Here is a 24952-nt window from a genome sequence, read left to right on the forward strand (position 1 = left end):
TTTAAAATATGATGAAAAATTATTAGAACAAATAGAAATAAACCTGAAAACAAATGCAACACAGCAAATTTGTTTTGGGGAAAAACACTGCGCGCTTATTTAGACGAATGTAAGGAAACATGGGTAAAACACACAGGTCATCACCCAGGCACTGCGGGAGTTCAAATGGAATGGTTTAGACAGGCGGTACTGGAGGGCATACCAGAGAGTATAAAAGCTAAAATGATCACTAACCCAAACTTGCCAGGTAGTGACTCTGCTGAGTGGGAGAGACATTTGCTACACCATTTACAAGACACGACAGAGGAAGCGACAGGGCAAGATAAACAGGTAAAGGAGCTGCAGGCTCAACTGCTGAAGCTCCAGCTCACCGAAATAAAATAGGATGTGAGCGACAAGAAGCAGAAATGGAAAGACAAGCGACAGATGGTTGGACAGGCTGCCCCAGCTGGAGGTAACACCCCTGATTTGTATCCACTCCCACCATGGGAGGAGACGTCATATGGGACAGCCCATGGGTGGGGTTTAAACCAAGGGGGTGGTTACAGGGGAGGCTATGGGGGTAACTACTGGGGAGGAGCGTGTCGAGGAGGCCCATATACAGGGGGAGGAGGAAGAGACGGCCGCAGAGGGGGAAGAGCTTGTTTCCACTGTGGTATGGAGGGGCACCAGGTTAAAGGCTGGCGCATGCTTTTGCGTCTGCGTCGACGCAGTCGTTTCAATTCATGGTTCTAAAAGGCTTGCGTGTGTTGCAAAGGAATTCACCTCCAGAACAACAGGTGGAGTAACATATTTTTGTTGAAAAAAACATCTTTGTCTGTGGAAGTCGTTGGTTTGTTTATTTATTTATCATAGACTTTACTGCCCCGTGCATCACCACTGCTGATTTTCACCGCGGACAGATTTGTCCCGTATTTTCCTCCACAACTTTGTTCACCTCTCGACCGGCAAACCGAAGTTTGCGGAGATTCTCCTCCATGAAGCCAACCCGCTTCTACAACCCGCCAATGACGGCTTGTATAAGCGGTCATATTTACGCATTTCTTCCGACAAAAGTTCTTGAATGTGATCCGTTCTCTCATAAACATTCTTTGTTTTAATAATGGCGGTATCGGGCTATGAAAGCGGAATTGCGAGACTCTGTAAAGGATGTAGTTAGCGGACCAATCACAGCCTTGTACGCTGCGGGAGGCTTGCGTTGCTTGTGTCGAAAGCGACGCAAGCCTAAAAAAATAGGTCGACACACGCAGGCACGCAAGGGGGTCTTGTGCCTGCGTCACTCTGAAAACGCAGAATCATAAACTAGGCTTAAGGAGTGACCTAGTAAAAGAAGACAAGGAGGTGTCCCGCCCCAGGAAGCATGGGCTCCCAACTCACATGCTGCACCGCCCGCTAAAGGACAGTACCCCACGCTGGAGGACTGGGGCTATGAGGCAGACGCCTCTCATTGACACACCCCCAAGAGAGAACCGGACAGCAGGGGCAGGGCAGACCCTATGCTGTCACTCATGGTACTACAATGACAACTGCCATTTCTCGTTAACACTGGGGCCACATACTCCACCATACAGGCAGCGGGCTCGTCTGCTATGTCCACAGATAGCGTCAGCGTTGTGGGGTTCTCCGGGGTGTCACAGAAACTGCCTCTAACAGTCCCCCTTCTGGTGAAAGTGGGAAATCAGACATTGACTCATTCTTTTGTTGTTTCACCGTAAATTCCAGTGAATCTTATGGGAAAGGATCTTCTCATTGAAATAGGGGCTTTGATCTTGTGCAGCCCGGACGGACTAAACATCACCATGATGGATCTGATGATGGCCGTGTAGAAGTGGACCATCATCGTCTTTGGCAGGTTGAATTTCTTCAGCTGCCTCAGGAAGAACAACCTCTGCTGAGCCTTCTTTGTGATGGAGCTGATGTTCAGCTCTCACTTGAGGTCCTGGGTGATGATGGAGCCCAGGAAACGGAAGGAGTCCACAATAGTGACGGGGGAGTCACACAGGGTAATGGTGGAAGGTGGGGCTCAGTTCCGCCGGAAACCCACAACCATCTCCACTGTCTTTAGAGCGTTGAGCTCCAGGTTGTTCTGGCTGAACCACGACACCAGATGGTCAGACTCCCACCTGTAGGCGGACTCATCCCCACCAGAGATCAGTCCAATGAGGGTGGTGTCATCCGCAAACTTCAGGAGCTTGACGGACTGGTGACTGGAGGTGCAGCTGTTGGTGTACAGGGAGAAGAGCAGAGGGGAAAGAACGCAGCCTTGGGGGGAACCGGTGCTGATGGTCCGAGAGGCTGAGACATGTTTCCCCAGCTTCACTTGCTGTTTCCTGTCAGACAGGAAGTCTGTGATCCACTTGCAGGTGGAGTCGGGCACGTGCAGCTGGGAGAGTTTTTCCTGCAGCAGAGACAGGATGATGGTGTTGAAGGCAGAGCTGAAGTCCACAAACAGGATCCTGGCGTAGGTTCCTGGGGAGTCCAGATGCTGGAGGATGTAGTGGAGGGCCATGTTGACAGCAACGGCCACAGACCTGTTGGCTCTGTAGGCGAACTGCAGGGGGTCCAGGAGGGGGTCGGCGAGGGACTTCAGGTGGGTCAGGACTAGCCGTTCAAAATACTTCATGACTACAGAGGTCAGGGCGACAGGCCTGTAGTCATTGAGTCCTGTGATCCTGGGCTTCTTGGGAACAGGGATGATGGTGGAGGCCTTGAAGCAGGCTGGTACGTGGCATGTCTCCAGGGAGGTGTTGAAGATGTCAGTGAACACCAGAGACAGCTGGTCAGCACAATGCTTCAGGGTGTAAGGGGAGACATTACGAGAAAGATGGCGAACGGAGAGCAAGGTGAAGCTACATCCCTCTACTATTTGTGCATGATGCTAATAGGAGTGCAGCGAATGGCGCTATTGGCTGATTTGATAACGAAGAGAAGACGTCGTCGTACATTGAGAATTTAATTCTGACCAACAATATATTGTTGAACTCTGCCATTGTACCGCAAAGGTCTCGAAGAGCACTCTGGATGAAGAGCAGAAACAAAGTCTTATGGGAGAGAGATGTTTTGACCGTATTTGATGACGAGGACTGGAAAGCGAACTTTCGCATGACTGTTCGAGCACCAATACCGCTGTCCTCCAAGGCGTAGTGGACGACATGTATTGGTAAGTTTGGGCAAAATACATTTAGATGTCTGCACTTGTTACGCCCCTGTAAAAGAGGAAATATGACATATGACACGGACACGATGCAGCTCAGTGACGGCCATAGTTGTAATGAACATGAAAAGCATAATAACACATTTATACACTCAGTATCGCACTTAAACATGTTATTTTCCCTTTGCGGTAATGTCTTTTTAAGAGATTATACAATTAAGACAAATACAATTCGATCAGTTATGGCTCCCTATTACTCAAATGACCTGAACCAGCCTTTAAAGTGAGTTACCAAAATATCAAATATGTTTGCAACATCTTAAAACAACATGGGAAAATAACCTTGAAAAAGACTCTTTCCTTTTCACATTAAACACTCTCTCTTTAGCTTATACGATACTAACACTTTTACCTTATCCTTATAATATAAAACAAATACACACAGAGAAACCGGCACTTGCGGTGTTCTATTACGTCCCGCGTTGAGCCCAGCCCACGGGCTACGCCACATGCTACACAGCTAGCATGCACGCTACACTAGATGAACACTTCTTCACGTTTAGACTGCTAGATGATTACCATCATTAACGTTCATAGGCAAAACGAGGCATTAGCAATCGCTCACAGATCGTCCCTGAATGAGGCATTAGCAATCAATCTGATTGCACTGATACCTAAACTTAAAGTGAAACTTAAACCACCGAACAATGAATCACTGATCTACAGAACATTCGTGCCTTTTAACTTTTACCTTTTTATGAACATTTTAAGTATATTTTACCTTATATTAACCCATTCAATGCAACAATAATACATCATTTTTATCATCCTTACATACTCCCCTTCAACACAGATGTCGTCCCCGACATCCCAACCAAAAGATGGGTAATGATGAAGGCAGGTTAAACAGTACACATTATTTCCAGATCACCCTTGTAACGGTTCGTACACAGGCACACAGCTTATTCAAAAGTCCAGGGGTGCATAGTGTAAGTGTTAGCACTTGGCTTGTTCCCCAGTCCATCAATGCATGTGTAGCGAATGTGCAAGTGTGTTTCAAAGTCAGTACCCTGGTACCACGACAGGCTGGTAGCCAAAGTGCTGTACTGGAGTCATCCATGCACCTGCCGCTTGCATGGCTCTATAAGGTGCTGGTGGGTACCACTGCATGGCTTCACCTGTGAGTCCAGTGCTGTAACAACCAGGAGTGCCCAACTGGTCATACGTGAAGAATCTTGGAGGCCGTCTGTCCCTGACCGGACGCTGATATCGCTGTTCATGTCCACAGTGAGTTCCACTCTGAACAGGTGACTGCACTACGGACAGTCTCTCCTCCAGAGCAGTGTCCTCGTGAGCAATAATCTCCTGCTGTTCTGATGTGTCCCTCTCTGTCAGTGTATCTCCACTATCCTGTTCCAACTGGTTGTCCTGTTGCTGAGGCTCAGCATCCTGTGAAAGTTGTTCAGCTTCCTGACCGGCTGTATCTTCTTCGAGCTGTATCACAGGGAAAGACTGATCTCTGGATGGATAGTATCCATAGTCCTCTTCATCACTATCCTAAACATCTGCATCTTGGTGTTGTTGCTCCCTTCCCCTGCTGTGATTTGTCTTTTTGCTTCAGCTGGTTTCAATTGTATTTCCAGTGGCAAATGGTCACACGGCAACAGCAGGTTACGATGCAGTACCCTACGTCCTCTCGCCTTGCCTTGTTCTGATATTACTTCATATATGGGCATGTCTTTTCCCACCTGACGGATAACTTTGTGAACGCAATCTTCCCAGTGATTTTGGAGCTGCCCCGTTCCGCCTCTGGGTGTCAAGTTTCTGACGAGAACCCGGTCACCCTCGTGCAGTACAGAACTCCTCACTTTGCTGTCGTAGTTTCTCTTACTCTTTTCAGCACATTTTTTTGCGTTTGCCGTTGTAATCTCATATGCCTCTTGCATCTGTTGTTTCCACCTTCTCATGTACTCCTGATGATCGGCGGTTCCAGCCTCTTGTGTCAAGCCAAATAGTAAGTCCACAGGTAACCTCGGTGATCTTCCAAACAAGAGGTAGAAGGGGGAGAAACCTGTGACTTCACATCGAGTGCTGTTGTATGCGTAGATGAGCTTAGGCAGTGACTCTCTCCAATTTGACTTCTGCCTTTCTGTGAGCGTTCTAAGCATTTGCAGCAGTGTTCTGTTCAGGCGTTCCACCTGTCCGTTGCCTTGTGGGTGGTACGGTGTTGTTCTTGAGCCCATCACTCCACAATTCTTCTTCAGCTGTGCAAACAACTGGTTTTCGAATTCTCCCCCCTGGTCATGATGGATCCTCAGGGGGAACCCGAACTTCATTGCATAATCATTAAATATCTTCTCAGCTACAGTTTTGGCAGATTTCGACATGGTGGGGTAAGCTTGTGCAAAGCGTGTGTAATGATCCACGATTACCAATATGTATTCATATCCACCTTTGCACTTATCTAGATGGAGAAAGTCAATGGATACAAGCTCGAATGGTTGAGTGGTGACAATCGGTGAGAGTGGAGATTTGTTTCTCGACTTGTTTTTTTTTTGTTTAAGGCAGGTACAGTTTTGGGTGACATAGTGTTCAATCTCTCTCTGCATGTGTGGCCAAAAGAAGCGATCCCGGACGAGTGACGTTGTGCGTTCCACACCTTGATGTCCCATGTCATTGTGGAGCTGTCTCATAACTGTTGACTTGAATATTTCAGGGAGGACCAATTGGGTCCTGGTTGCAGTATTTCTATGAAGTATTCCATCTCCATCAAAGCCGAGTTTCTCCCAGTCACGGAGGAGACACCTGCTCAGTGCACCGAATGCTTTTAACTGCTGTCCTACAGGTCTTTCATTTGACTGTTTACAGGCGATGATGGGGCCAATATCTTTGTCATCTTTTTGAGCTTGACGGAGAGCTGCTCTTGAAAGGGGCGTAGGCATGTCCTCATCCGTTTCTATACACTCAGCAGCCATAATGGACCAAACAGTGTGTGAAACATTCACTTCCACAGCTTGTACTGTAGTTTGCACAGAAGAACACTCTTCAATCATTGTCTCTATGTCACAGGGCATTCGTGAAAGGCCATCCGCATCACCATTTTCTCTGCCTGGGCGATATTTTATTGTTATGTCGAAATCGGCTGATTCAGCAACCCACCTCTGTCCGGTTGCGTTCAGCTTGGCTGTCGATAACACATAGGTTAGTGGGTTGTTGTCCGTATACACAGTGCAAGATGAGCTGATTAGGTAGTCTTGAAAGCGCTCTGTAACGGCCCACTTCAAAGCCAGAAATTCAAGTTTCCCTGAATGTAGATGGTAGTTTCTTTCTGCTTTTGTCAGTGTTCGAGATGCATAGGCTATTACACAAAGCTTACCCTCCTGCTTTTGATATAGCACTGCACCCAAGCCTTGCTGTCAAGCGTCTGTATGTAGGATGAACGATTTGTTGAAGTCTGGGAATCCAAGTATTGGTGGCTCAACCAGGCAGTCAATTAATCCCTCTAATATGTCTTGATGTTTTTCAGTCCATGTGATGGGTTTGTGTGATGGTGTCCCTTTAAACTTTCCTTTCACTGCTTTTGTCTTGGTGTTTCGGTCTTTCTGCTTGTCTGGGCCAGGGTCTAATTCCATTAGGGCATAAAGAGGGTTGGCTATGCGGGAGAAGTCTCTAATATACTGTCTGTAATAACTCAGTAGCCCCATGACTGCTCTCAATTCTCCCACAGTCCGTGGCCTCTTTTCCTTTAGCGCCCTAACAGCCGCAGTATCAGCTGGATCCATCTTACTACCCTCAGCAGACACGATGCGCCCCAAGTAGCGGCTCGAAGAGAAATATGTTGTCTTCATGTGGAGAATCCATGTTTACATGACACTCAACTCTGACTGATGTGCGTTTTGGTAGGTTAATCCTCCCCCTTTTTGTCCTGACGATATACTCATCCCCTAGTGTGGTGCTGACTTGCTCTACCGCAGCAGTTACCTGCTCCAAAAAGGCTGCTGCTTGTCCTGGAAAGGCTGCCCTTACTGTTCTACTTAACCCTTCCCTGTCAGTGGTGTTTGACTGTTTCAGTTCACTGTCTATAATAATCCTAATCACATTGGACCCAATGATAGGTTGGACAAGCTTACCACCCTTCATTACAAGTGTGGGGACAATAACTTCTTGGTTGGATGCAGCTCCTGAAGCTAATCTAAAAGTTACCTCGACCCAACCAGTGTATGGCATACTCTCCCCATTTGCTGCCTGTATGTCAAAAGTCTGTGTTGTATCTAGAATTTCGGTTATGCCTCTTAGTCTTGCATTTGGCAGGTGTGTTTCTTTCCATCTCTCATCAATTATGGTCACTTGGGAGCCTGAGTCCCACAGAGCCTGAACACTTTGGCCTTGGATGAAGCAATCAACAATGTGTTTTCCTCCTACCAATGGCGCCCTTTTTGCCCTTTTGTCCTTCTTTGGAGCGGTGTTTGTAGTCATACATGGGAGTGCTTGACATTCTCTTTTGTGTGCTGCCCAATTATCAACTTGACATGGCGTAGACTCGCAAAACACTTTCTTACATTATGCACATTGCTGGGACATTGCTACATTACTAGTCACTCCCTGTCCCGTGCGAGTGACCTTCCCCCGTTTAAAGCCTCACCTCCGAACTGTCTCTGTCCCCTTGCTCGACAACCAGCCAGAAAGTGCTCGCTACTGCCACACCTATAACAGTGCGTGCAATAATCTTCAGCGCCACTCTGTTGGCAACTAAAACATTTTCTCCTTTGGTCACGACGTGATGCGGGGAAGTTGGGCTGTGGGGCAAACCTTTGCTGATACTGAGCAGTTCCTCCTCTGTGTCTGGAGCCCGCAGAAAACCAGTAGCCCTGTGGCGGATCCTGCATCTGCTGACCTGAGAATTGCAGTCCTAATGCGCCATCGGCCCCCCCTGCTGGCGGTGGTTGTATGGAATCCCTAATGTGAGACACTTCAGCTCTAAGATCTTTCAACAGAGTCATCTCAGATTTTATTTCCTCAAGCTGGGAAAGAACAGATGGGGAAACTTCAGACTTTTGTTGAGTTGGTATATTTTCATACTTTTCAGCAGAAGCATCGCTGGACTGCACTGAATGGATGGTAACAGGTCTTTGTTGTCCTGATAATTTTTTCTTGTTCTGCCTCTTGGTCTCATAAGCACATGCTGTATTCACTCGCTCAAGCAACAGTTCATCAGCGATGTCAGTTTGCTCCAAGTAAGGCTGAAGATCCCGCCTGATGTCATTCTGCAGGCCAGTTAGCACAGTGTGAAGAAACATCTTCTGCACTAACCCAGGCTTAACATCTACTCCCGCATGTTTCTCACAGTATTGAAACACATATATACATTGATCAACCCTAATACAACACTCATTCTTACCTGTAAAAGAGGAAATATGACATACAACACGGACACGATGCAGCTTAGTGTCGGCCATAGTTGTAATGAACGACCGTACGCCACACGCTCCGTTCATAGGCAAAACGAGGCATTAGCAATCGCTCACAGATCGTCCCTGAATGAGGCATTAGCAATCAATCTGATTGCACTGATACCTAAACTTAAAGTGAAGCTTAAACCACCGAACAATGAATCACTGATCTACAGACCATTTGTGCCTTTTAACTTTTACCTTTTTATGAACATTTTAAGTATATTTTACCTTATATTAACCCATTCAATGCAACAATAATACATCGTTTTTATCATCCTTACACACTGTGCAACGTGAATGCTTACTAATATGTTCAATTCACCGTGACCTCAGGCCTGCGTGTGCGTGTATGTGTGTGTGTCCTGTGTTGCCTACATATATTCACGTGTGTGTTACAGTGTGTCGTGTGTGCCATTAAAACCTGACAAATTGTTCTCTTTAAGCTTCTGGAGCATCAGTGGTAAGATGCCTGGGTGTGCTCATGACGCTAACGTGCTGAGGCAATCAACGTTGTTCAGCCAGGCACACCTGTTACCAAAAGTAAGTTGTACTCTGAAGATATATTAATGTATGAATAAAATCAATAAGATCAATAAATGAGTTAAGCTACTGAAGGTTATTCATGCAGAAACTAGTGGAGCTACCACCAAGCTCTTGAGATGTCTAGGTATGTTACAAGCTTAAAGTAGTATGATGTTTTATAGAGGCTTATGTTTTTATGTATATTATGTTTTATTTATGCTGGGCCATTTAGTAAGCAAGTCCAACACTGGTAACCATTTCTGTTTCTCCTCCCAGGAACCAAGAGAAATCGATGGCGTCTCAATCGGTCACTTCCTGTTGGGAAGTTGTGAATCCCAACTGGTCAGTAGAAGCGGCTACACTTGAATCGAACCTGCCACAGCGAGGTGGTCGTGCCAACAATCAGGCAAACAAATGGACAGAGGATCAGAGCCGCCCTCACAGATTACCTGAGTGCAAACTTCCCCCTGCGCAGACCATACCTTTAGACGTCTTCATTACATAACTGCCAGTTTGTCATAGGTTTGTAAATACAATTCTTGTACAGTTCATGTGTGTTTCAATCCACAAATAAAGAAACTCACAGAAGTTTTAGTTAAGTGTTTTATTTATAAGAAATATTAAGAAAAGTAAAACAAGGTATAAGAGCACACAATAAAAACAAGGTATAAAAGTACACAAGTATAAAAGGTAAAACCTTGAATGTCACAAAAAAAAAAATTATATATATAAATTCTGATTGTGTATGTGTGTGTGTATATATATATATATATATATATATATACACACACACACTCACTTCTTGCCATGACCTCCTTCCATTGTTGAGTCATGACTTGCATCTGGTTCACCAGCACATTGACGTCTCTCATTCTCCTTGTTTGCTGGGTCCTTGTTCCTTTAAGAAATGGCAGGTATAAAGTCAGTTGTATCCAGTAACCATCTTGACATCAGCTGTTTGTTAGACTACACAGGATGAGTGAAAGCATGGCATGAAGATTCTTTGTGATGCCCATATGTTGATGCAGTTATAATATTGCAGAACTTACCAGGTAGATCATCGGTAATTGTAGCACGCAGTGGAGTAGTAGGTGGTGGAGTTGACCTAGGTGAGGAGGTTCCAGATGAGCCTCCGAGCAGCGTCTCTTCCGGGTCCATTGTAGTATCTATAACAGGGGTCTCAAACTCAATTTACCTAGGGGCCGCTGGAGGTATAGTCTGGGTGAGGCTGGGCCGCATCATGTATTCCACAAAAAAAAGGCTTCAAGTATTCAAAAAAAAAGGTCAACTGAACCAATCTTCTCAATTTTAACAAGTCAGAACATGAACAGTTCTTCAGAACATAGGCTTCATTTACTTCCTTCTAATCCTTGCTGCCAGAGACTTGGCAGCGCTTCCTCTCACACAGCTGAGCCACATTTGGCTTGAGGGAGGAGGCAACTGAGACCCTCAGTATGGCTTTAAGGTGCTCATCTTTAAGTCTGGACCTGAACTTTGACTTATTGAAGTTCATTGTGGAGAAGAGCTTTTCACACAGATAGGTGCTGCCAAAAAGGCACAGGGTCCGCTTGAACATCCTGGAAAGCTCAGGGAAGGTGGGGGGCAGTTTTCTCAAAAATTGTCCAAGCTCCACTGTTTTTCCACTCACCTCCCTGAACTTGGCTTTGAGGTCAGTATTGCACTGCAGGTCAATTAGCTCCATCTGCAGGACAGGGGGGGCATCCTCCACATCAAAGGCGAAGGGGTCAGCAAAAATCTGAAAAGTGGCTCTGTGTGTCTTGAAGTCTGCAAACCTCTGATCAAATTCTTCCTGTAGCTTTCCAATGGTATCAGCATACTTCTCACCACTGAATGTTGTGCCTGAATCCATGAGTGCCTTGCATGCTGGGAAATGGCAGAGGTTTGTCTGGAAAAGCTGGGCTTTCCATAACACAAGTTTTTTGGAGAATGCTCTGACATTGTCATATGCAGCACTGACAAGCTGGTCCTGACCTTGTAACTTCTTGTTCAGTACATTCAGCTCCTGTGTGACGTCAACAAGAAAAGCTAAGTCCATTAGACATTTAGGATCATTTAGCACAGGAACAGTCATCCCATCCTTCTCCATGAAGGCTTTCACTTCTGCTCTTAACTCAAAAAACCTCTTCAAGACCTTCCCCCTGCTGAGCCAACGTACCTCTGTGAAGTAGAGCACGTCCTCGTATTCTGACTCTATTTCCGCCAAAAAGTCGCGGAACTGCCGATGCTTTAAAGCCCTGGATCTGATATGGTTGATGATTTTCACAACGTCAGACATCACATTGTCAAACCTCATGATCTTGCTGCAAAGGGCCTGCTGGTGGATAATGCAGTGCAGAGTAATGGCATCTTCCACACCCTCCTCTTCCAGTTTCCTTTGAACAAGCGCCACAAGTCCGTTTTTCCTCCCTGTCATTGACGGCGCTCCGTCGGTCGTTATTCCAGCCAAACCCTTCCATTGTAAGCCGGCATCCTCAATGGAATCACACAGCTGGCGGAATATCTCCTGGGCAGTGGTCTGGCCATGCATTGCAATCACTGAGAGCAACTCCTCCGTAACTTCAAAATTGTTATCAACACCACGGACATATATTGCGAGCTGCGCCGTGTCAGTGACGTCTGTGCTCTCATCAAGAGCAAGTGAGTATGAATGGAAATGTTTAGCTTTCTCACGCAGTTGATCATAAATGTTGCCTGACATGTCAGAAATGCGCTCTGCCACTGTGTTGGCTGAAATGCTGATGTTACTAAACTGAGCCTTTTTTTCCGGGCAGACTATACTTGCAGCCTGTAACATGCACTGTTTGATGAACTCGCCGTCTTTGAATGGCTTCCCTGCTTTAGCAATCATCTCACTCACCACGTAGCTGGCTTTGATAGCCGCTTCACTCTCTTTGCTTGCTTTTTTGAAAAAATCTTGTTGCCTCAGTAGACATGTTTTAAGTTTGGCGACCCGGTCCTCTCGCTCATCTCCCAGGTATTTTCCATACTCCTCAGCATGTTTAGTTGAGTAATGACGTCTGATGTTATACTCCTTGTGCACCGCAACTTTATCCATGCATATTAGACACGTTGGGATGTCCCTGTGCTCAACAAAAAAATATTCCGTCTCCCACTTCTCCTGAAATTGTCAATCGCCAATTTTTCTCTTCACGGCAGGTTTTGAAAAAGACATGACTGGGGCTGACAAAAACCGTATTGCACTAGGTGACAAGATATATTTTCCCTCCACTTGTTCATCCAAACATGTTAAAGTGACCAATTGCTAATTCGCGCTGTTGTCACGAGCCTGAGCTACGGGCGGTAGCGCGGGAAGTGGGGGGGCTGCCGGGGCTGCAGCCCCCCTCGTCAGAGGGTCTGCCTCTCTCTGCCAGAGTGGAAGAAATCTTACATCTTGTTATAAAAATAAAACCAATAAAAACATATAACATATTTATTCTGTGTCGAATGGGTTTGATTTGAGTTATTGTGATATGTGAAAAAAAAAACGCGGGCCGCACTAACACAAAGATTTGATTTCAGGCAGGGGGCCACAAAACATTGTCCTGCGGGCCGCAATTGGCCCGCGGGCCGCAAGTCTGAGACCCCTGATCTATAAGATGGTTCAGCACAAATAATAATAAAACGTTATTTATATAGCACCTTTCATGCAAAAGAATGCAGCTCAAAGTGCTTTACAGCAAATACGTGCGTAATAACGTGCACAAAGAAATTACATTCACATAAAAATAGACAAAGAAACATAAAAACTATAGTGCAAAAACAAATATAGAAAGTACAGTTAATGTAATGTAAACTTTATTACATTTGTAACTAGCTTTCATTCTAAATTGAATTCCTTGCAAGTTAGTGGGATGGTCTACACGTTTCTCAAAGACTAAGGGCTAGCAAGCAAGTGGCACCCATGTTAGCTTCGAAAGTTACGGTTATCAAGTGGGACCCAGGTTAGCCTTACGTTTTATGATTGTACATTGTTTTCATCGTCGATTTAATTCCTCGCAAGTCATGGGAAGGTACACATGTTTCAACACATATTAGCACTGCTAAGACATCTCACAGCATCAGCTAGCATCTGGTATCTAGCACTTGTTTTAGTGTGATGCAACTGAAATTAACTTACCCATTGTAGTTGGCAACCGAACACCCGAATCTTCGCCGTTGTGCTCTACAAGGGAGTCTTGTGTTGTTCATAGCGTTGTTTGTTTGTTTTCTGCCGGCCAGGCTCCCAGCAGTCTCTTTCGACTTCCGGGTCACGATCTGGGAGGGAGGAGGGCGGCGGGATCTCAAGCATGCGCAAAGACGCAAAGTCCAGTTCCTTATCCGATTCACCGTTACATGCCACAATAGTCGAACTATCAACTGGATCGGATCGAGTTATCCAGGGGTGTTAATCGGATCGTAGTCGGACCGCACATAGTCGGACAAAGGTGTTTACATGAAATGGATAATTCAATTTCAGTCCGACTGAGCCAGTTATTCGAATCCATGTAACCATGCTGATAGATTAAGAGGCTTTAGCACCTGATGGGCTGGGGGAGGGAGGGGTGGGGGACTGCAGCAGGTTGGTGGAGCTGTGGAGGATGGGATCAGGACATCGTCTTTTCGAATCTGCAGTAGAACTCATTCAGTTCGTCTGCCAGGCGGAGGTCATTCATGGAGGGGGGGTTTTGGCTTGTAGTTTGTGAGGTGTTTGAGGCCTCTCCAAACCGAAGCAGAGTCACTTGCTGAGAACTGTTGTTGGAGTTTGTCAGAGTACAGTCGTTTAGCATCTCTCACCGCCTCGCTAAACTTATATTTTGACTCTGTGTACAAGTCTTTGTCCCCACTCCCAAATGCCTGATCCTTCTGCACGCCTAGTGTTCCGAGTTCCGCTGTGAACCAGGGTTTGTCGTTGTTGTAACTCACCCTGGTGCATGATGGTACACAGCTGTCCTCACAGAAGCCGATGTAGGAAGTTACAGCCTCTGTGAACTCATCCAGACTGTCAGTAGCCGTCCTGAAAACATCCCAGTCTGTGCAGTCAAAGCACGCCCGAAGATCCTCCAGCGCCTCACTGGTCCACTTCTTGAATTCCCTCACCACAGGTTTGCAGAGCTTTAGTTTCTGCCTGTATGCAGGAATCAGATGGACCATGACGTGGTCAGAGTGTCCCAGTGCAGCACGAGGGACGGCGTGATAAGCCCTGCTTACTGTGGTGTAACAGTGATCCAGCGTGTTCTCCTCTCTGGTGGGGCATTTAATAAACTGTCTGTATTTAGGGAGTTCATGGGTGAGATTTCCTTTGTTAAAGTCCCCGAGGACAATAACTAAAGAGTCCGGGTTGGTCCGCTCCACACGCCGTATCTGGTCGGCGAGTGTCCGCTGTGCCTCGTGCACGTTGCCCGCCGGCGGCATGTAAACACCGACAAGGATGAATGAAGCGAACTCACGGGGGGAATAAAATGGTTTGCAGTTGATGAAGAAAGTTTCCAGATCAGGAGAACAGTGTTTTAGGATCACCGTTACGTCGTTGCACCAGCTGTTGTTGAAGTAGGAGAAGATTCCTCCACCCTTTGTCTTTCCGGAGAGCTCCGTGTCACGGTCCGCTCGGAGCAGCTGCAAGCCCGCCAGCTGGAGCGCGGAGTCCGGTATCGATCCGCAGAGCCACGTCTCCGTGAAGCACAAAAAGGAGGATGTAGAAAACTCTGTCTCTCCTCACCAGCAGCTGAATTTCGTCCAGTTTGTTGCACAGTGAGCGCACGTTGGAGAGAAAGATGCCTGGCAGCGGAGTGCGAGAACTACGCTCGCGGAGTCTCACCAGCGAGCCGGCCCATTTTCCTCGCCTACGGCGTCTGTTCAAGAGCTCATCTCTGGTGAAAGAGCTCCGGGAATCGCAGCAGAAACAACAAAAAACGAAGCGCACCGAAGCACCGTGGCAGCCATCAACGGCGCCATCTGCATAAGTATGCAGTGCCATGAATACATCTCTGTACAGGGTGGGGATTTCAACATGCAGCATTTCTTAAAGTATATTTGTGAAGGGAATTCTTATCTTAAATCTTAAAAACAATCACCAGGGGAGGGAGAAAGAGAGTCAAAGGCTGTGGTAATAAAACACTGTGTGAAGGTGTAATCCTTGGTAGTGAAGATGGTTTTAATAATGCACATAGAACAAATCTTGGTGAGTCGACAATGATTATATTTATTTGACTAAAAGCAGATCAAGAATTTGCATTGCAGAATGAATGAAATTTGGCATTTTAATTATTAATTATTAATAAATGAACTAAAAACAATTTGTGTACTTTATATTTTGATTTGAAAATCTAAAGGAAACAGGATGAAAGGCTCATTGTAGTCTGCGCTAACAAAAGAATTTCAGTGTTGTGTGTCACACAATCTGCAGAGGTTATGTGCTTGTCGGTGAACGTCTTTTCCTCTCTTCTGTGGGTCACAGAGTGGTAGCATATCGCGGAAAGTGTTTTCGTCTCCGAGGTCTTCTCCTGACAGCAATTGTTGTGTGCATGCACCCTCAGTTTACAGCTTACCTTTATGCTGTTGCAGTGAGCCGGGGCATCAAAGTGAGGAGGGAAAAGTGGAAGGGAAGGAAGACATGAAAAAAAGGTGTTAAATATACCAATGATTTATTTATAAAGCAATGGAACTAACTTGATTCAGTTCATTTAGTTTGTTTAATTGGTTCTTTTCAGTGACCTCTAGAAAATAAAGTGTGAGGATGTTCACAGAATACGTTGTTTACTTTTCAGAACTAAACTTACCACAGCCCATGTTTTTCTTCCAGTCACCAATTACAACACCAACACCGGCGCAGGCTTTGGCGTAGCTGGCAAGACCAATACACAAGGCCTCTTTCTGACTCCTGCCAGAGTTACATATTCTTTGGATGCATGCCTGGAAAAAAAGTAATTAATATGTTATTTTCTTAAACTCCCAAACGTATAAAGGATTTGGTATGGGGCAAAACGCTTGTTACCTTATAGTAGTAATCAGTTGGGATATGAGGGTGGCCCTGGGCAAATACCTCAGTTGGTTGGTTCAACACTGCACACTTTTCATGAGCATAATTCTCTACAAAAATACATATTGAAATCATTAATGCATGTTTTACCTCTGGCTTGCATGTTGGTATCATATCACAAGCAAGCTAGAGAACAAATTTCAATGTTTTAAAACCAAAGTCTTATAATTTGTATAATATTCTAAATTACTTCTCAACCCTGATCGGTAGACAAATCAAATATTGAGTGTGACTTTATACACACGAGTGCAGTGCCCCTTATAAAAGGTGCCATATAGGAAAAGGCCCCTTGCTGGGCCTCTGGTACTGCTACACACCCGATTCTGCGCTTCATTTTCCTGGGTAATAATCCAAGTGCTAGGATAAGTAGCAATGGCACAGTAAACACAACCTACGGTGTAAATATGCACTACCCATGAATATATTCCCTTATCTTGAAACTGGATTTGATGCCATCCTCAAAATCATGCAAGTGTTCTGTCAATCGGATGAGTAGTTCAGATGAGAGAGAATCTCAAACATATTTCAAATATATTTATATTATTAATTCATACCATATTCACGTTTGGTGCAGTTGGTGGGTATGTTCCCTTGACAATTCCCCAAACTCCAGGAGAGAGCAAATGGTTCAGCTGAGTTCTCAATGACCCCGCTCTTGGTGGTGAAGTCATCTGTGGTGTTATTGTTGCTATTGCCACAAAGACCTAAAAGACATACAGTCTATGATTACAAATCATACTGGATCACGTCACAGAAAACATTTTAGTTTATTAATTTAATCTTAAGTGCTAATTCATAATGATAATGAAAGTGCATCCTAAAGTGAAAAGTAAATCTTGAAGGGAAAATATTTTGGCCTGTCTGTGGACTATGGTCTGCACCTTTAATCTTGTAATTGGAGTTGTCGGGTGCGTCGATGAACAGCTGGATTTCAGGGGACAGCTGAATTTGAAGAAAAAAAACCAGAGGTTGTGTGGACCTGGAGGAACGTGGAGGACACCCAGTAAATCTTAGCATTACCTACAGGGAGAGAATTCAGTTCAATTCAATTAATGGGTGGCCGTGTAAATTAGCCATGATGAATGGATTGCTAGGCAACAAGAGGTACTACACATTTAAAATTAATTGCAGCCAAATAATGTAATTAACTACATTTCCTCACAATTTTCTTGGAACTGATGGAATTTAGTGATCTCCTGCCCATTCCACAAAACCTTGTTCTCTTTGAATACAAACAGTTCCTGCAAAAAAAATGTTTATATTCCATGACACCACAGTACTCTTGAATTACATGGGTTTGAAAGATTGTGTTATTTTAAATGAATTCCTCAAGACTGCTTGTACCTCAGAGAACCGGACCACAACCTTTCTAAGATAGAGTCCTTTTCGTGAAAAATGTATTCTTATTCTCCAGTTGGGACCCTTTAAAGTAAAAGGGTGGTTAGTATAATGAAAAGAATATATAAGATAAGAATGTATTCTGTGTCCGTTACATGATGGGGAATTGGCAAAGATTACCTTTGAAGCCACATATGAACATTTTTGAGGGAGGACATATTGTTTTCCATCGAATGTTGTCACAAACGGGCCTTCAATGACACATCTTCTGCGGCAAAAGTTCTCTGAGCATCGCCATACCACACCATGACACGTACTGTGTGAAAATAGAACCTAAATTAAAAACTTACAATAGTTCATGTTATTGAACTTAAAAAGAGGTAAGGCAACTGTTTATCTGCCCATATTTTGCTAGGGACCATCTTGTGTCTCTGAAATTGAAAGTTTGAAGTATATTACCATGAGTGACACTTGGAACGTCGTATTTCTCCGTTTCTGTAACTCTTGCCAGCAAACTCACAAGAGCAGCTGGACCAAGGAATACAGCGATAGCCCTTTGCACCATTATTCAAAACGTTACCTAAAATACAAATAACCCCATGTCATTAGGCTCATTGAGGCTAAACAAACTATGAAACTTTTAGAGAGCTACATCATAAAGACATATCGTGCTCTTTCACCCTCTGGACAGGCACAGCTTTCAGTGAGTTCCTGGTAGAAGGGTGGAGGTTTCGGGTTGGAGCAGCTGGGAATAACTGCTGGACCCTTTTCCCTATATATCAGGTCTCCTGGACACCTCGGTTCTGCTGCATTAAACCACAGAAAATGGGCAATAACGTAATTTTTTCTTCTCCAATGAGTGTTCTATAATACCAATGATTTTTTTGTTTTTTTGAAGAGTGCTTACCACATTTGGTTAAATGTCTCCAAAATCGGTTGATTGTTGATTGGTTACACTGGCTTGCAAATTCTTTGAAGAAAGGACAGAAGACGCTCTGGCTGTTTTCAAAGCCAAAAATGTTCTCTTCACAGAGTCGCTGATAGTGAGAATTGTTGTATTGCACACAGTCCTTGATTTCTTGAAAGAATTGACGGCATATCTGCAAACATGAGGAAACCACTTGAATATCTGGAATTAGGACACATACTATGGATTGTTCACTTATTTTGTGAGTCTCAATCTTAAAAAATAAATCTTCCACCAATGATGTAGAAAAGAACAGAAGAAAATGCAGATTCTCCGGCTGCTGTGTTTATGTTTGTAGTTATGTAGTGAAATCATTACTGATCTTAATATTATTTCTTATTTTTTCATGGGTTTATTTTCCACCTGCTATGTCTATGTATTCTATTGTGTTTTATTTTTCTTATTTTACTTAAGCGTCCTCTTTTTCCTATGAGTCCCCAATTAATTAATAAAAGTCAGTACCGTGAGATCAATGAGTGAAAAAAAAGTAGGTAGAAAAGAGAAAAGAGCCTTACCAATAGCATACTGGAATCTAATATCACAGCATGAACCTGGCTGTGTTTGAAATAAGTTAATCATTACAAATGTTAACTTACATCGTTTTTTTGCAACACAGGACTGCTGGTTTTACATTTGTGGTCATGGAGCTTGCTGTCTCTGATCAACTCGTCCCTGTGGCCTGATGTCATGAAAAATATACATTGTTAAACCAAACTGGATGCAAACAAAGGTTTGGCTATTCAAATCACTTTCACCACCACCAAAAGAAATGATTGCAGCTGCTACTGGAAGTACTGCTGTCAATGCTACGACTGCTATATTACAACAATCAATGTCTCACTTCCAGTCAGTGAATAATACCTGCAACGTTTTGTTTTCCACACAGTCCAGATGTGGTGGTGTTCAGCTCCGACTCCAGTGTCACCTTAATAACAAATTTAAACAAATGGGCTTCAGTGAGTGAGGTTAGTGTTATATGTTCCAATTAACTTAAGTCATTGATTATGCCTGCATGCATTTGTCTTACTGTGATTTTGCTCTTAAAAGTGTGTTGAGCCGACTGTATAACGCCAACTTACCCACAGAGAGTTTATTCCCCCACATACACTGTGCCAGGTGACACTGAAAGGAAGCAGCGAGCTCTTCAGTCTAGTGTAGATGCCGTATTTAAAGATATGCTGGTATTTTTGGTCGCATGGATCGGAAACACTATCGAGACATAAACATCGACTGTTATTAAATACTAGGGGTAGTAGTGAAGTACAAGTACTACATTGCAATAAAATCCTGCAATAAAAATGGCATTTAAGTAAAAGTATGTCAGTACTATGAAGTTTGAAACGTAAACAATGCAGAACAATCCAATCTATGTAATGTATCACAACTTTGTTTTTAAAAGACAAATTTCCCTATTTGAGCTAGAGTCGGAGTGGAATGTCCTCAGCTAATCAACATGCTACTCTTATTTCCAAAATGTCCAAAAATGTCCACAAACTAGGAACTGAAGTTTTCAAATAACTGTAGTTGTGTAAAATGTGCATATTCGCTAGATGATGAGTAGTAGAGGAAGTACGCCAATAGTTGAAAAAATGTACCAAGTAACAATGGACCATTGGAAAACAATACAGAAAATGGGTTCTAACATCAAATACATTAAAGGTCTTTTTACAAATGATGACTACCACTTGACATTAAAAAAAGGCTTGCTTTTACTTTGGATAGTTTTTCTTACTTTTCTTACTTACTTTCTAACTTTTTTTTTTTAATTAAAGACCGAATGGGTGAACTATTACAGTTTCCACCTCTCTGAAATAAGTCCCTAAGTGATAACTTGGTAACAGCTTGACTTGGTGTGTTAACTCAGTATGTTTTCATTTAACAAAATTGACTTTTTTTGCATTAGTCTTTACTTGGTGTTCAGTGTGGCTGCAGTTTTCTGCTTGGGCTCAAACCTTTTGTTCTTCACCACAACGTGGCCATCCTGCAAAAGTGTCGTGACATTGTTGAGGACGATCTCGACTTGGACCAACAGCCCGTTGTGACCTCGCCGTATGGTGACAGAATATTCCCCCTGGTTGACGTTGAAGCTTGTGAGTGTGAACGGGCAGTCAGACCGAACATAGTAACTCTCCCCCTGAAAAGGCTGGACGATCCCGCTGCCAAATGTCCTGCAAGTGTCTGATCACAATTCAACAATTTATGTTAAACAATAGGGACAAATGTGGATCAGAAATGAAGAAATAAGTAAATTAAATTACTTTGTAATGTGGAATTTAGATTTTAATGTTAGGGTCAAGGTGTGCTCGATTTTCCTTACCTGGTGTAAGGTAAACTATCATTGAATGAAAAGGATTTTTAATAGTGTCTTTTCAACTCAATAAGCCAAATGCTCAACTCTAATTCTAAACAACAATTGTGTTTATCTTCCATGTACACAATCCTACACATTGCAACAGCCAGTGGAATTTGTTTGGTTTGTTTTGCAAAAAGCAAACAGCAAAAATGTGATCACAAAAGGAACAGTAAGACAATAATGTAAAAAAGTAATCTGGGTAGTGAAATGATAAATATCACACATTGATTGGTTTGTACTCACAAGTCTGAGTTTCTTTGGTCTTTAACAATTCCACTGTGCCAAAAACTAGAAGAAAAATACAGTGTCATCATGCAAGTAAACATTAATTATCATAGAAATTTCTAAATAAAAAAAAATTCTTACTGTTTTACCAGTAAAGTATTTATATGTGTAAGCAGCAACTACAAATCGCAGCTACCTCTATTTTAGATGACCAAAAGTTTAAATGTTCATAATTGGCAGAAATTGCTTTTGTCAGTGTCCACTATTTATTCTAAGGAAGTTAATCGTATTTTATTCATATTTTCTGTGTGCACATTTTAGATTAGCTAACAAAACTATTTTTGATGATATAGTATATATATATATATATGTAACCTATAAGGTTGCATGAGAAAGACATTTTAGTTTAGCAAAATTTAGCAAAAATTATACATACTTTATTCAATTTACTCATCCAGTGAAAACATCACGAAAAACAAATCATTTTCAGACTGGCAAGAGTTTAAATTTTGCCCTTTATCATTTTGCGGTGGAAATACCTGAGGCCAGTGAAAGGGAGAATGCCAGAATCCGTCTTTGGGTTGTCATGCTGCCTGATGCTGCAGGAGAGCAGTTGAAACAAACAACCCACCACATGGCTTATATATGCAGTGTTAATCCTAAAAGAAATGGCACCGCCCCACCCGTACTCATTCACACAATATACTAGGATACTTGAAATAGAAAGAAAATCAAATTAAACATTGAACTTGACATATTCATTTAAAACCCAATGTGATCTTCCAGAAATAAGAACAACCTGTAAATATTTGAGTCACCCACCACACATAATGGGTAAAATATAAAGTGTATTTTTTTCAAATTAACCAGACAATGCTTTTCCTGTTTAGAGTGTCACGGTGTGGTTCACTTCCTGTTGTATTTTGTAGTTTCGTGTCCCCGGATAACTTCACTTCCTGCCTTGTCCCGTCATCCCTTGTGATCGTCTAATAGTTTCCACCTGTGTCCAATCACCTGCACCTCCCTTGTGTATTTAAGCCGTGTGTCTCTTGTGTCCCTTGTCGTGTCATTGTCTTTTGTCGTGGATGTTCGTAGTTTCCTGCCTGCTGTTGGATTAAGTATTTAAAGATGCTACATATAGCTGCAAACTAATACAGAATAACTTGAACGCATTTGTCTATACTTATATATCTATATACATATAGATATATATCTTTGTTAACGCGCTAATCTATGCAATTAATGTGGCAGAGATTAATGCAATAAAATATCTCAACGCATTAAACGCAACTTTGTTCACTTCCAATGTGCGTTGACCACTGACACGAAACCACTGTGTGCCTGCAGTCAGTTAGATCGGAGAGACCGAGACGGTAGTTGAAGATGGAGACAGATTTTTGCATTGGGAAAAAATCAAATCAAAGGTGGTGCAAAGAGGTGCGACATACAGCGGAGAACTCTGCGGAGGAGTTCCTTGAATTGTCAAACAGAAGGGGGATCAGTGGCAAACGGACCTCTTTAGGACTGATAGTGCCCCAAACATGTTGGTAGCTGCTAGGCTACTTCCATCTCAACATCTACCCTGCCCGGCACACAGCCCCCCAGGGGTGCGTCAGTACATGCAGTACTGGTAACAATTACATGGTAACGTTTCCTGATGATACGGCCATTCTGGATGTCGTGTCTGATAGGGGGCGCTGTTTGTAACATGTTGCACACTCTAAAATCCTGCGCAGTTTTGGTACATTTAGCATTATCATATGGAAAAAAGGACGACAATATTCATATGTCACTTTTTCAAACATTTAGAGAGAAGTTCATGTAAATTTATGCAATAACCTTTCCAAGGATACTGTTTGACCGTAATGCAAAGTTATTAAATAATATAAATATTTCATCTAAATTTAAATGTTAAATATGAATATAAATGTTAAATGTAAAAAATAATGTTAATTGTAAATGTTAAATGTTATATATAAAGGTTACATGTAAATATAAATGGAAATGTTAAATGGAAATATAAATGTTAAATATAAATGGAAGTGGTAAATATTCAGTCTAAACATGAGACTTGACGACTGAACTTTACACTATTTACAGTAATTCCCGCCGCAGCAAGATGAGATGGCAAATCCGAATGAATTCGCTCTCGTTATGGAGCAGGGGTGTCAAACTCTTGTTAGGTAGGGGGCTGCATACTGTTAAACCATGCAACTCAGATTTTATTATTCTACCAACACACTAGAATACAGGTGTGGTCTCCGACAGGCAGTGTGAAATGTTCTGTTGGATAAATTTCTCAAAAGCTGACTCTGTATGTCTTCAAGACAAATTTACTATTAAAACTATCTATATAAATTTGTGTAGTTTTGTGTTTAATAAAATAACTATTTAATACTCATTCATTCAAATAATTACAAATGTCAGATTCATTATTTTATTTTTGTAATCTATTGACAGCCCTGTGGGGGACTGTAGAGGACTGAATTTACGGGCCCAGGTAAGGGAGAGGGGCATAACGCTGGTGACAGGTGGAGGTTAAAAGGGAGCAGGAAGTAGATGTTTGGGATGAGTTGTTGGATGGGAATAAACAGCCACACGGTGCAGCCAAAAGTATTTTTCACCTCTTGTATGTATGCACCAAAAACTGTGATATGATGGAATGGAAAAATAAACCATTGTGCTCAGCTGACTTTTAACCGGAATTACTACTTGTTATAACTCATCGGGAAGTACAGAAAGTTCTGTCAGTACAACATTTTAAAAATATTTGATAATTTACTCAAAAAAAGTTCTGCCTGTTTCTACTTTCTCAAAGAAACAACTTGTTATTCAACACAGAGTGTACTGTACAAGGGCGTAACGATGGTTTAGACATTGGCGGGGACCGCTGGATGTTACGGCCGGCGGGGTGCGCAGACGAACTGCTTCAACCTGTGTATGTAGCCCTATAGTGAAGTGGGTTGTGTCCTAAAATGATTGTGTTTTTGTTGTTGTTTGTTCTCATGGTATGGGGTGTAATTAATGTTTTAATGTTTGAAAATTTGTATTGGTTGGGAGGTGGGATAGTCCAATCAGATGTAAGAAAAAAGGGGGGAGCAGGCCTGGAGGAGAGAGGAAGAAAAAAGAAAGTGGGATAGGGGATTAAACAGAGGAACGGCCAGTGACTCTGACGATTAGTCTATAGTTAGGGATATTTCACACGTTTTTTTGGTTAATGACGGAACTCGGAAAGAGTCCCGGGAGAGGAGAAATAAACAACTTCAAGAGCGAGTTCAAGGGGAGCTTACCGAAGCTCTGTAAGGATCGAGGAAAGAGACATTCATAAGCATCACCGCTTTTCCTTCACCACTCGTGATGTGTCGTTCATTTTGAACAAATCCTTACAAGCACTCAGGAGTAACAAGAAGAGAGATTGGTTTATCTTCTCGTGGCCGTGCATTGGGACTGTTGCATAGGCTCAGTCAAGGAAACAGAAATGATTCCTTAAGAGCAGGACGTACATGGTGGGTATGGCCGAGCGAGAGAGTGGTGAACAGTGATGGTGTCACAAACAGACGTTCCCCGTCTCCGGAATACTAAGGTCCGAAGCTCGGGATCTCAGTCACCCCTCTGTGGCACGTTACAATGGTTTGTGCCACTCAGGATTAGCCCACTGAGCGGGCGCGGCCACTCCCACCAACGCACCTGTGGCTCGTCTCTCATCAGGAGAGGCTGGGCATTTAAGCTGCCGAAGCCTCAGAGGCCGGTGCGAAGTCTTGTGCATGTTGCCATCACATTCTGAGCGTTCTCTAGATATCCTGTTTCTGCCTACCTGTTATTGACCTCTCCTTTGTCCCAGACCTCGTTCACGCTTGCCTGACCCCCGACGGTACCTCTGCCTACCTCCGCGCTCCCGGCTCTC

At 43.3% G+C, this 24952-nt stretch overlaps 1 protein-coding gene, 1 long non-coding RNA gene and 1 pseudogene across 3 annotated transcripts in view; 1 reads left to right on the top strand and 2 right to left on the bottom strand.

Annotated features, from left to right (window-relative positions):
• spg-1c (spiggin type-1C) overlaps positions 1-21651 on the bottom strand; it is a 144218-nt gene extending 122567 nt beyond the window's left edge. Inside the window, 19 exon segments of the mRNA NM_001267630.1 lie at positions 5699-5713; positions 15310-15681; positions 15906-16038; positions 16121-16215; positions 16720-16869; positions 17047-17118; positions 17120-17185; positions 17328-17406; positions 17510-17587; positions 17684-17819; positions 17963-18083; positions 18184-18309; positions 18411-18603; positions 19067-19149; positions 19332-19395; positions 19550-19679; positions 20423-20648; positions 21067-21111; positions 21588-21651. Coding sequence (NP_001254559.1) covers positions 15677-15681; positions 15906-16038; positions 16121-16215; positions 16720-16869; positions 17047-17118; positions 17120-17185; positions 17328-17406; positions 17510-17587; positions 17684-17819; positions 17963-18083; positions 18184-18309; positions 18411-18603; positions 19067-19149; positions 19332-19395; positions 19550-19679; positions 20423-20648; positions 21067-21111; positions 21588-21636 — 1851 coding nt within the window. The 5' untranslated portion in view covers positions 21637-21651 and the 3' untranslated portion in view covers positions 5699-5713; positions 15310-15676.
• On the top strand, positions 412-9723 carry LOC144406249 (uncharacterized). The gene is made up of 3 exons (XR_013467452.1): positions 412-779; positions 9051-9147; positions 9406-9723. It is a non-coding gene; the product is annotated as an uncharacterized LOC144406249 (long non-coding RNA).
• On the bottom strand, positions 9729-13032 carry LOC144406245 (general transcription factor II-I repeat domain-containing protein 2 pseudogene; annotated as a pseudogene). Its single transcript, XR_013467448.1, has 2 exons — positions 10179-13032; positions 9729-10027 (listed from the first exon to the last, which is right to left on the bottom strand). The product of XR_013467448.1 is annotated as a general transcription factor II-I repeat domain-containing protein 2 pseudogene (transcript).
• Positions 21652-24952: the final 3301 nt, after the last annotated feature.

This window comes from Gasterosteus aculeatus, chromosome 4 (genome assembly GCF_964276395.1).
Source record: "Gasterosteus aculeatus chromosome 4, fGasAcu3.hap1.1, whole genome shotgun sequence".
Classification (NCBI taxonomy): domain Eukaryota; kingdom Metazoa; phylum Chordata; class Actinopteri; order Perciformes; family Gasterosteidae; genus Gasterosteus; species Gasterosteus aculeatus.